The 13,260-nt window shown below is 41.8% G+C and overlaps 1 protein-coding gene across 2 annotated transcripts in view; it reads left to right on the top strand.

The window, feature by feature from the left end:
- ARHGAP26 (Rho GTPase activating protein 26) overlaps positions 1-13,260 on the top strand; it is a 418,379-nt gene that overhangs the window by 111,224 nt on the left and 293,895 nt on the right. For both annotated transcript variants that reach the window (XM_055332159.1, XM_055332158.1), the window contains exons 5-6: positions 702-803; positions 10,456-10,566. In XM_055332159.1, coding sequence (XP_055188134.1) covers positions 702-803; positions 10,456-10,566 — 213 coding nt within the window. The remainder of the gene's footprint in view (positions 1-701; positions 804-10,455; positions 10,567-13,260) is intronic.

Here is a 13,260-nt window from a genome sequence, read left to right as displayed (position 1 = left end):
AGCAACTTACTATATGACTACCTAGCCTTCCTAATTAAAGTTATTAGATGTCCCACCCTTTAATGATCTCAAACCCTATCTTTGGGCACTGATGTTGCTTTGGCTTTTTTGTTAGTAAAAATGGTGCTTCTGTGAATACTTTTGTCTTATTTATTTCTTTTTGAATCTTTTGTCATTTTAAAGACCCATATATTTTACTCTTGTGCTTGGGGATACTAGGTCTATATATTAAGTACTTTTTGACCACTGTTAAAGCTGGGTCTGCTCTTATTCTAGACTTGTCCCACTTAAGCTTTAAGTAGATCTTAGTGCTTTGGGATTAGCTTCATAGATAACTTTGCCCCCATTGTTTGCCCTTGAACATCCTTGGAGTTAAAAACTAGAAATTTCGGTTTCACAGTTGAGCTTCTCAGAATGTGGAGTCCTGGATTTGCCACTATTAAATACTGGGCTTACCTTGTTTCTGGCATTGTATTGGTTCCTTTATGATAGACACTGAAAACCATCAGTTTGTTGTTGGTGGGGGTTGGAGTGGGTGGCTTAATGAACATACATTTATTTGAAGAGTAGGAAGAGCTGGGTTGTCCACTGTCCTGGGTCTGAGAGAATGGTGAAGCTATGAAATTGAGCAGGCAGGTCTTGACAAAGTTGCTTTTTTCCTGCAACATCTTACTCTTTTTCTCCTTTCTACTTTTTGCCAGGAAGCCAAAAAGAAGTATGACAAGGAGACAGAAAAGTATTGTGGCATCTTAGAAAAACACTTAAATCTGTCTTCCAAGAAGAAAGAATCTCAGCTTCAGGAGGTAAGAAACTTCACTAGCATCCTGAATAAGGCATTTAAGTTCTGTGTCGTGCTGGGGATATGTGTTGCTTTCTCTTTGCCAGAAAGTCCTAGAGTTTGAAGAGACCTCACAAACCAGGAGCTTGACCCCGATCCCTCATCAGATGCCCGAATGCCTGTATTCCCTTTGTATCTTCCTGCCCGCAGCACACGTTTTCCGGCTGTCCAACCTGTCACTGCTGTGGGGGCACATACTGCTGATAAAGATCACGTACTTCCTTGTTGGGCAGGTCTAGTCACTAAAATATGCTTCTTCTGGGCAGCCCCGGTGGTGCAGTGGTTTAGTGCTGCCTGCAGCCCAGGGCGTGATCCTGGAGACCCTGGATCGAGTTCCACGTCAGGCTCTCTACATGGAGCCTGCTTCTTCCTCTGCCTGTGTCTCTGCCCCCCTCTCTCTCTCTCTCTGTATCTCTATGAATAAATAAATAAAATCTTAAAAAAATAAAATAAAATATGCTTCTTCCTTTCAAACTGAAATCTAGTGTCCTGTTTCTCTGACCATTTACCTTGATTCTGCACTTAACTGCCTTATTTTTTTTTTGTATATTTTTTTTTTTATTGGAGTTCGATTTGCTGACATACAGCATAACACCCAGTCCTCATCCCATCACTTACTGCCTTACTTTTTGACTTCCTGCCTTGTATCAGTGATTTGAAGTGTTACCATCTGGAACGGTTTGGTCATTCTTCTTTGTTGTTTTATCTTTAAAAGATTTTATTTATTAGAGAGAGAGAGAGAAAGAGAATACAGGAGCAGGGTGGAGGGGCAGAGGGAGAGGGAGAAGCAGGCTCCCTGCCAAGCAGGGATTCCCAACCTAGGGCTCCATCCCAGGACCCTGAGGTCATGATCCGAGCAAATGGCAGACACTTAACCAACTGAGCCACCCAGGTGCCACTGTTGTTATATTTTTTAAAAATTATTTCAACCAAAAGAAAAATTACTTCAACCAGTGTTTGACATTAGCCTACCTGCCTTCCTTCCTTCCTTTTTTCTGTAAGTAGGATTTTTCATTCATATATTTTATGCTTTGGTAAACTTGTTTCAAAAAGGGTAAATTATCTGACCTACCCTGAGCCTTTCTGGATTGACATGAAGAATAGTTCACTTGGAAAAGTAAGTTAGCTTTGCAGCCATGCATCTCTGATCATTTTTGTTTAGTTTGTGGAGATTTGCATAGTAAGGATATTGTTTCTGGGAAATAGAGCAGTTTCCTAGTGGAGTTGTGAAGTTGACTATATGAATATTATTTTCCTCTTAACAATATACTTAACCTTTCTGAATTACATGCTAAAGGGAGGCTGTGACTTCCAAGCTAGCCTTTCTTCTTTTTTAATGTTTTTATTTAAATCCAGTTAGTTAATATACAGTGTAGTATTAGTTTCAGGTATACAATATAGTGATTCAGCCCTTCCATATATCACCCAGTGCTCATCATGACAAGTGCCCTCCTTAATCCCAACACCTATTTCCCCCATCCTCCTCACCTACCTCCTCTCTGGTAACCATCAGTGTGTTCTCTTTAATAAAGTGTCTGTTTCTTGGTTTTTGTCTCTAGTTTTTCCTTTGTTCTGGTTTTTAATATGATTCACACGAGTAGAATCATATGGTATTTGTCTTTCTCTGGCTGACTTATTCACTTAGTATTATACTCTCTAGCTCCATCCACGTTATTGAAAATGGCAAGATTTCTCTTTCTTTTCCCTTCCCTTCCCTTCCCTTCCCTTCCCTTCCCTTCCCTTCCTTCCCTTCCCTTCCCTTCCCTTCCCTTCCCTTCCCTTCCCTTCCCTTCCTTCCCTTCCCTTCCCTTCCCTTCCCTTCCCTTCTTTTTTCTTCCTTTTTTGTGCCTGAGTAATACTTGATAGTATGTATATATGTGTGTGTGTGTGTGTGTGTGTGTATATATATATATATATATATATATATATATATACACACACATACTGCATCTTCTTTATCCACTCATTAGTCGATGGACACTTGTCAACCTAGCCTTCGTTCTTGAATTTACTTTGTTTTTGAGCAAATACTATGCAGTACTTCTGTCAGGTGAACCTTACTCTGAAGATCCTATGGTTGAAGATTGAACAATGAAGATACATCAGGAGATGGTGGAGTCGAGTCCCCTGCCCACCAGGATTTGTTACCCATCCTCAGTTAGTAATATCTGGTTTTCAGAACCCTCTGCTTTGATATGGGCATTTAAACCAGTTGTGTAAGTGATGAAGAGGGGGCCCAGTAGCAACTCTGGCAACCAGTGTTTGTGGTGGGCTTTGCTAGATCAGTTCTTGCCCAACCATCCAAAACAGCAGCTGAGCACTTGTTGTGAACTGTGGAAAGTAGAAAACACTAACCTATCCTTGAAGATCTTGTGCCTGACCAGGGAAAAAGCAGCAAACAAATGGTGAGGTCATTCTTGAAGATAGCATAGCTACTCAGGTAAATCTTATCAAATATGCTAGAGAAGACTAAAGAAAACCCATTGTCAGTGGAATGTATATAAAGTGCTAACTTCATTGAATGGAATCCCAGCTGTGCATGGGATATAAGCTCTGGAAGATGCCCAAGAATATGTAGTCATCCATGCTAAATGTGTAAATCCACTTAGGATCTGTCCTGATGCCCTCACTTTAGTTACATTTCTTTGAATGTCATTTGGCATTTAGAGTTTGGAAACTACATTTAAGCAAAGTCTTGTGGCTGCAACTCAAAATGACCAGAGGTAGACAGATCTATAGTTGCTAAGCAGTTAATAGGAGTCAGTCTTTAAGAGTTGAGCAACTGTGTGATTGTTCTAGCACCTGCTGGTGTTGAGAGGCCCATAGTACAGTTAGTCTGAAGGCATGGTATTCCCCAGAGTGAGGATGTCTCTGCCATCTGTTCCCTCTGTTCCTGGATACTGCTCGCTTGGTCTGGGATGAGTCTAAATACTCCTTTAAGTCCACACCAGTATCTTACCCCACTGAGATAGCACAGTGTTGGGACCAGAGCACTGAGTGGCAGATAGCTTACTTCAGTGCCTGCTGTGCCATGTATTTACTGTATGACCTGGGGCAAGTACTCCTCTCTCTGGACTTTTAGTCCTTTTTTTTTTTTTTTTTTGTAAAATACAAAATACCTATTGTGTCTACTACATGTAGGAGAAGGCAAATTATGGCTGCTAAACAAGTACAAGGTATTAACCCCAAGGCTGATTTGTTTTTCCCTATCCCCTGTTTCCAAATTGGGGGATACTCTCTTCCTCGTTGATTCAATATGTTTAGGTTACTAAAAAAGAATACCAGGTATTCTAGGTAGCTTTATAGAGACAGAAATTTGACTCACAGCTGGGAGGTTAGGGAGGACAATATTAAGGTGCTGGCAGATTTAGTATCTGGTGAGAACTTGCCTCCTGGTTCACAGATGGCTGTCTTTTTGCTGTGGCCTCATGTGGTGGGAGGGCTAAGGGAGCTCTCTGGGATCTTTTTTATAAGGGCGCTCATCCCATTCATGAAGACTCCACCCTCATGACTTGGTCACCTCCCAAAGACCCCACCTCCAAATGCTGTCACATTGGGGGTTAGGTTTCAACATAAGAATGTTGTCAGGGGCATAAACATTCAGTCTATAGCACTGACTTTGCCAGTTATTTATATTAATGGGCATTTCTTTGTTACACTATTTTGTTACAGTTCTTTGTGTGCCTGTCTTTGACCCAGTCATACTTTCTAAGTATTTTGTAGGGCAAGGAGTGGGCTGTAGATCTCCTTTAAGGTCTGGATCTGTTTTCAAGCATTGCTTTTTAGTTGTACCTGAGCTGAATTAAATTGCTAAAAAAAATGATATAATACTTTAACAACAATAATAGCAGCAGATATTTACCAAATGCTTATTTTTGTGTCAGGTCCTGTGTTAGGCACTGTACTTGGAATCTTCTCAAATCCTTGCAATTTCCTTGTGAGGTACCAATGTATTCCCTCTGTTTTACATATGAGGGAGACTAAGGCTCAAAGATGTTAGATAACCTGTCCATAGCTAGTTAGAGTGTGAACACTGGCTCCTGATTCTGGAACTCTTTTCTCTTAACTCACTGTGCTCTTTTACTTGTGTGTCCTCCCCTCCCCCACCACGGCATGTTGCTGGGCTGCCTGTAAGTCATTGTTATTTCAATGCCCATGTCATGAAAATAAAATTGGCTGGAAGGAGGGACCTTGATAATCTTCTGGTTGAACCTTCTGGATATATATTTGAAGGAACTGGGTTCCTTGCAGAGGTCAAGTGATTAATGTTCAAGGTCTTCCCCCTATTTAGTGATGATTTTCTTCACATGTATTTAAAAAATCAACTTAGGAACATGACTTAACACGTAGTGTACTTTTAATGAAATCTATGTTCTTTGATTATCCAGAATTCTTCCTTGATTGCAAGGCTCTAAACTGAATACTTTTAAATTCTAGCCCATCCCTACATCCTGGTCATGTGGAATGACACTGCCATCTAGTGGATGATTCTTTTTCAAGTCATTGTATGTGTCAAGCTCTAAGAAGCTTCAAAGACAATATTCACTTAACCCATTCACTGTATGCTTCTGTGAGTTTATTCAGGTGTTGAGCATATGATAGAGAGTGAAAGGAATGATTGGCTTTCCTGGAATTTACAGTCTAGGACAATGTCCCTTTTCCAAGAAGCATGGAATGATTGGTGCATCTCAGACAAGCTGGTAGGTTCACTGCTTCTCAAGTAACAAGCAGAGAAATGATTTTGAGTGTCTGCCGTGAGGGCTTGACTTCTGGCCCATGAGTCCATTGCACGATGAGAGTCTAAGCATGTGATGAATTCTGTGGCCCAGATGAGCAGGGTCATTAGCAGAAGAAACATACCATTCATTCCACTTGGATTTCTTTCCCTTTCCTTTGGAAATGCATTGAGTTATGCTTTCTTCTGAGAACTGGACCACTGCTGGCCACATAGAGATCAGTTCTTTCATTAATAAAGCATCTCTTGAATGCCTACTATGGACCAGGCACTGTTCTGTAAGCTAGAATAGTACAGTGGAAAAATGAGACAGTCTTTGCTCTTTTTGATGTTATATTGCAGTAGGCAAAACAAGAAAACATAGAAGAGAATTTTACATAATGATAAGGAAATAAATTGGGAGGTGGGTTATCCCAGGATATCTTTATATTATGTATAATAATGTGGTCAATAAAGTCTTTTCTAAAGAGGTTAACCTTTGAATTGAAACCAGAAGGATGAGAAGGACCACCAAGAGAAAAGCTAGAACAAAAAAAAAGAAAAAAAGAAAAAAAAAGAAAGAGAAAAGCTAGCACAGTGTTCTTTAAATTGTGGGTGTGTTGGGGCGCCTGGCTGGCTCAGTTGGTAGAGTATGTGACTCTTGATCTCAAGGTTGTAAGTTCGAGGCCCATGTTGGGTGTAGAGATTACTTAAAGGATTTTTTTTTTAAGGATTTTAAAAAAAATGGTGAGTGTGTCCTAAAAATCTGAATTACTGGGTCGTGAAATAGAATAGAGGAAGCTAGAACGGAAGAAGATAAGGCATGTTTTTTAGGTCATAGTGGAAAAGATTTTTCTTACTGTATCTTAAATTTTTAAAAAATTGAATATTTATGTACAAATCAAAACCACAATGAGATACACAACAGTCAGAATGGCTAAAATTAGCAAGACAGGAAACAATAAATATTGGTGAGGATGCTGAGAAAGGGTTCCTCTTACACTGTTGGTAGTAATGCAAGCTGGTACAGCCACTCTGGAAAACAGTTTGGAGGTTCCTCAAGAAGTTAAAAGTAGAGCTACCCTATGACCCAGCAATTGTACTATTAGGTATTTACCCCAAAGATACAAATGTAGTGATCCGAAGGGGCACCTGCACCCATTATTCATAGCAATGTCTGTAATAGCCAAACTGTAGAAAGAGCCAAGACTTCCATTGACAGATGAATGGATAAAGAAGTTGAGGTATACACACACACACACACACACACACACACACACACACACACACAGTGGAATATTATTCAGCATCAGAAAGGATGAATACTTATCATTTGCATCGACATGGTTGGAACTGGAGGGTATTATGCTGAGTGAAATAAGTCAGAGAAAGACAATTATCATATGGTTTCACTTATGTGGAATATAAGAAACAGTGCAGAGGATCATAGAGGAAGGGAAGGAAAGCTGAATGCGAAGTCGTCAGAGTGGGAGACAAATCACAAGAGACTCTTAACTATAGGAAACAAACTGAGAGTTGCTAGAGGGGAGGCAAGTGGGGGATGGGGTAACTGAGTGATGGGGGTTAAAGAGGACACATGATGCGATGAGCACTGGGTGTTATATGCAATTGATAAATTATTGAACCCTACATCTGAAAATAATGATGTACTATATGTGGCTAATTGCACTTAAATTTAAAAAATTAAATATTTATCAAGGAGAAAAGGTTTATAAGCAGAAGGAACACCCAAGTACAAAATTGCATGGCAGGAAAGCATTTGGAGCGTTATGGAACAAGGGAGTCCATCTGGGAGGCTGGAGCACAGTGCAAATGTACTGGGGGTGGCTGGAAGGTGGGACAGATGAGCAGGTCACAGAGTCTTGCAGACCGTAGTGGAAACCAGAGAAAGGCGTTGAGAGGGTTGTGAGAAGCTCTGAGTCAAATTTTAAGAAAGCTCTTCTGACTGTTGGGTGTGGACTGCATTGAGAAAGAAAGTGGGGAAACCATTTAGGAGAGAAGTATAACCGCCTAGAGATGCATGGCTGACTTAGGGAAGAAGCTGGGATTGAAGCCCATCTGCTCTGAAGTGCCTGGTGATAGTGACAACAAATGTGCACACAGCACTTTTTTGTGTTCCAATTGTTCATATCCTTTAGCTCATTTGCTCTGGACTCAGAGCAAGGGCAGATACTGTCTTCCACCTCCAGGTGTGGGAAAGAGCCCCAGAGAGGATAAGTGACTCTAGCAGATCTCTCCAGCTAGGGAATGCTAGAGCTGCAAGTCCAAGCCAGGTGTTTGCTGTTAGCTCTCTGACTGATGCTGGACTCTGCTCTATCTTAGAGGAGTTTCCTCCATTGCTGTCTAATTGCAGGAGCCACTTTGCAAATTTCCAGAATGATTTTTTCTTCAGTTGCAGTGTCATTTGGCAAGCCCAAGCCAGGAGGGTGTTTGAGGTGTGTTGGTAGTCAGGGGAAGTGGATGCATCCCTAGTGTAAGTGTGTTGGATTTGCACCATGGGGGAAATGAAAGGCTGCAGGAACATATGGGGCTTAGCTGGCAGGAGCCCAAGTGGAAGGGATGTTAGCCCAGTGGTCTGAATGGCTATACCTGGGGAGGAGGGGGTGCAGCCCTTCCTGAAACTGTGCCTCCAAATAAAGATCTCTCAGTCCTCAGATGCCAACTTGATCTATTTGAAGGCTTAGAAATGCCCCCAGGGGCAGCCCGGGTGGCTCAAGTGGTTTAACACGCTGCCTTCAGTCCAGGGCCTGATTCTGGTGGAGATCAGGGATTGAGTCCCACATCAGACTCCCTGCATGGAGCCTGCTTCTCCCTCTGCCTGTGTCTCTGCCTCTCTCTCTCTCTCTTTCTCTCTCTCTGTGTCTCTCATGAATAAATAAATAAAAAATATATATATATAAAAGAAATGTCCCCAGGCTTAGCCCTTCATTTTATTTTTATTCAGCACTTAGCAGACTAGCTTCTGTGTGTTAATATATTGTCCTGGGAGGAAGTTGCTCACAGGAGAACTGAATGGGCTGTTTGTGCTCTCCCAGGGTTTGCAGTTTTTCTGTTTATTTACATAATTATTTAATATCTCTTTTCTTCACTATGCTGTAAGCTCCACGAAGGAACTTTCTTTTTGTTGATGGTTGAATGAATGAATGATTTACCATGTCCTTTAGATAGAAAGATAGTGCCGTATTTGGTGTAATGGCAGGTAAGTGCTATCTTGGGTTTCTTCTGCAGGGTTCTTGACAAGGGAACCCTGGAGGTCATGTTTCTGTGGGGGCTTTGCTTGTCTTTGTAAAGTATTTTGTGCAGTGGTTTCTGACCCCTTAATTTCTAAAGAAAACAGAGTTGTTTCCTACTAGCAGGATATTTGTTTCTATTAAAAAATACTATTTTTTTTGTCGTTGAAATGTGCATTCAGTGTCATTTTCTGTTTTGAAACAATGAGGTGACATAGTGACTGTGGAAGGCTATAGCTTTCTCGTGATAGTTGAGGTACTTTGAAGCATAGCATCTTGCTACTCCACACACACACACACACACACACACACACACACACACACTCATTTTCTTCTCTGGGATCTATACCCCCCATCAGTGGTTTAGTTGTATTCAGGTGTGGGTCTTTTTAGGCTCCACGGTTCCCTTTTCCCCCATCTGCACAGAGGGAGGACCTAGGTTAGGATGGAGTAACATAATTACCCTGATGGGGTAAACTCACAGTTCTTTGACCACAAAGAAAGAATGGGAAACTTGTGTGGAAATGTCCTTTTCTGAGTCCCCTGCCCTCTAACAGCTTGTTTAGTTCATTCCTAAAGGGATGGGGATAGCCCTGCAGGTTGCTCTTTTTTTCTCCTTAAAGATTTGTCTTCCATGGAACCCTCATCTGCCCCAGGGTGTGTGGAGGCAGTATAGCCTGCTAGTTTAAAGATGATCAGGGGGCCTGGGTGGCTCAGTCGGTTAAGCATTTGCCTTTAGCTCAGGTCATGATCTCAGGATCCTGGGATTGAGCCCTGCTTTGGGCTCCCTGCTTAGGGAGTCTGCTTCTCCCTCTGCCTCTGTGCTCTCTCTCTCTCTTAAAAAAAAAAAAAAATCTTAAAAAAAAAAAGTTGATGGAGAGTCAAGGCACCTGGGTGTGCAGTCAGTTAAGCATCTCTTAGTTTTGACTCAGGTCGTGATCTCAAGGTCCTGCGATGGAGTCCCTGCATCAGGCTCTGTGCAGGGTCTGCTTATGGTTTCTCTGTTGCTCTCCCTCTGTACCCCCCTATGCGCTTCCTCTCTTTTTCTTTCTCAAATAAATAAGTACCTCTTTAAAGTTGATTGAGAGTCTTGGATGCTGATCCACAAGTACAGAAATCCTAACTCTCCTATGTACTAGCTGCTGCAGCTTCCTTAATGTTAGCAGACTTCATTTTCCTCCTGTAAATTAGAGGTAATGAGAGTATCTTCTTCTTCTTCTTTTTTTTTTTTAAGATTTTATTTATTCATGAGAGACACAGAGAGAGAGGCAAAAACATAGAGGAGAAGCAGGCTCTCTGTGGGGAGCCCGATGCGGGACTCGATCCCAGGACCCCAGGATCATGCCCTGATCAAAGGCAAGACGCTCAACCACTGAGCCACCCAAGCATCCCGAGAGTATCTTCTTTTTAATAATGGAATGAGGATTAAATAACTAGTTAATGAGGAGTGAGTAACAACCTATGCACACCTGAGGGTATGGTGCCTGGCACAAAGTCAAGTCCTCGACTGGCTGTTGTCATTATTCTCATGTCTGTTTTGTATTGTTTGAATTGTTATTAAAAACCATCTCCAGAGATTTTTCTAGCTTGCTTGCTGAATGCTCTCCTTGGATAGTGACTGATTTTTCTCTTAAATTCTGTCTTGTTTGTAGGCAGACAGCCAAGTGGACTTGGTCCGGCAGCATTTCTATGAAGTATCCCTGGAGTATGTCTTCAAGGTGCAAGAAGTCCAAGAGAGAAAGATGTTTGAGTTCGTGGAGCCTGTAAGTATATGCTCAGGGTTTAATGGTCATCCACACTTTGATCCCCAGCCCTCATTCCACTGCGTAGATTACAAAATGCTCTAGGTTGTTGATGAAGAGGTTGACCAGCTCTGGCGCTCTGCCTTCTGCTATGTAGCAGCACTCTGTCGATCTGGCTACCCTGGATTGTCCCCTGTGGCCATTCCTTTGCAACCTGAGCAGCAGTGATGGTCCATTCAGTGGTAGTTGCGTCCTCAAGCTCCCCTGTATTCTGCTAATTGGTTTCTAGGTGGAAGGAGGGCAGGAGCCGGAGTTTCCATCTTGCCCAACAGTAGTGATTATACCTTAACTTTTCACCCTTTCCACCCCCTTCCTTTCTTCTTCAAATAAGACCTAAGGCAAAAGGGGAATGTACAGGATGCCTTCCTCTTTTTGTCTGCTCAGCTCGAAGCCCCTCTGCGCTCCTTCCATGCATTAAGAGGTGCTATGTAAAGTGATTTCTCATTGTAGTTTGTTATAACTGGGCAGCAGGGAGATTGTGCTTGCTGAACCATGATGGGATTTGGACTTGGTCACTGTGTCCCAGTGGTTACAGAAGATTGTAGTGTAGAAACAAGTCCAGCTTTAGTTGAAGCCACCTTTGCGTGGTTGTGGCTTTGTGCAGTGGTGGTGGTGCTGTACCCTGTTGTGGCACTCTGAATGCACATTATGAAGATGTCCTGGAAACAATAAGAGAGCGTGTGGGCCTCAATTTAAAACTCTTGCAGACCTTGGATTCTTAATTAAAAATGCAGCCTGTGATTTAGACCCAAGCCTGGGGTCTCTATAGAAATGATTCTTACCTACCTAGATATAAGAAAATGATTTTCTTAAACAAGAATCAAAATGTAAGAAACTGAAAGAAAATAACCACTGTTTTTAGTAAAAAGTGTTCTGTGCTCCATTTCTAATTTATAAACTTCTAGGATGCTTTTTAGGCATGTAGACTTGCTAATAATTTGATCAGTCTCCAGTTGGCTTTGGAATCTGATGCTTAGATTTCTTACTATACTGGAACTGTGATCTGGGGATTCCACTCTCTGCCACCTCATCTGGCAACTTCTTTAAGGTCTTTAATTACCTCAGTCTTCTTATCTGAAAATTAGACACTTTAGAGCCAACTTCCTGTCTAGTAGTGGTCTCTGTCACAGTCTCAGGTCAAAATCCCCATGTTTTTTGCAGGGTCTGGTGTGGTGGGAGAAGCCATCTGTTAGAGAAAGTGAGCTGATTGATTTCTCTGTTAAGGGCACAGAGGTGTTTTTTTTTTTTTTTTTTTTTTAAGATTTTTATTTATTCATGAGAGACACACAGAGAGAGGCAGAGACACAGGCAGAGGGAGAAGCAGGCTCAATACAGGGAGGCTGATGTGGGACTTGATCCCGGGACTCCAGGATCACGCCCTGGGCTGAAGGCAGGCGCCAAACCACTGAGCCACCGGGGATGCCCAAAGCTAGCTTTTCAGTGAAGGTTTACTGAAGACTGTTTCCTCTGGTCTGGGCAGGCATTCAGATCCTCTCAGAGAATTAGCCTTGGGCATTTTAAGTTGATTTTACCAGAATTTGTAGAGGGAAAAAAAATCCAATGTGATTGTAATAATCTTTATGTGCACATTGATATTACTCTACAATTGCCTGCTTTTGAGGACTTGGATTTTAATTGGCCCATCATACTTCTTTGAAGTGATTTTGTTGTTGTTGCTGTCCAGTTTGATCTCCTAGTAAGTATTCCTAGTGAGTCAGGAACTGTATCTCTTAGCTTTTGCTGGATAACAACCACAAAACCTCATAAAACAGTAGATATTTATTTCTCTTAAATCTGAGGGTTTCAGCCAACCTGTCTGTACTCAGCTGGATGACTGCTGATCTAGGTGGGCTTTCCTTCTCCTCCCTCCCCCTCCTTTTCTTTCTCCTCTTTGTGTCTGTTTTCCCCTTCCCTTCCCTTCCCTTCCCTTCCCTTCCCTTCCCTTCCCTTCCCTTCCCTTCCCTTCCCTTCCTTCCCTTCCCTTCCCTTCCCTTCCCTTCCCTTCCCTTCCCTTCCCTTCCCTTCCCTTCCCTTCCCTTCCCTTCCCTTCCCTTCCCTTCCCTTCCCTTCTTCCTTCCCTTCCTTCCCTTCCCTTCTTCCTTCCCTTTTCTTTCCTTTTTTCCTTCTTTCTAAATAATCCTATTTCCTGGCACTCACTTTTAGTATATCAGTGTCTTGAATTTTTGAGAGGCAGTATAATCATTGGTAAGGGCTTCAGAGCCAGACTGCCTAGATTTAAATCTCAGGTCAGCCATTTCCTGTGTGTTCTTGGGGAAGTAATTAATTTCTCTGAGCCTGAGATTCCTCATCTGCAAAATGAGTATAATAATACCATCTGCCATATAAAGATGTTAGGAGGAATAAGTAAGTTTATCCATGTATGATGCTTAGAATAGAGTAAACCTAATTAGCACCCAGTTAGTATATAATTGCTAATTAGCACCCAGTTAACAATTACTATTTATCATAAGATAGAGAAATATGTAAGCTTCATTCAATCTGGGTCTGCTCAGATGAGCAAACAAGTCAAGTGCCAATATTAATAGGGCCTACCTGTTTTAATATAAAAATTTTTGGTAAAAAAAAATTTTTTTTTGGTAAATCTGAAAGCGTTTGCTTACTATAGAGAAATTGCTATGCTGTTTCCGAGGAGTT

Source organism: Nyctereutes procyonoides, unplaced genomic scaffold, assembly GCF_905146905.1.
Source record: "Nyctereutes procyonoides isolate TBG_1078 unplaced genomic scaffold, NYPRO_anot_genome, whole genome shotgun sequence".
Classification (NCBI taxonomy): Eukaryota; Metazoa; Chordata; class Mammalia; order Carnivora; family Canidae; genus Nyctereutes; species Nyctereutes procyonoides.
Note: the sequence above shows the minus strand (reverse complement) of the source record. Positions and strands in the feature narration are given on the sequence as shown.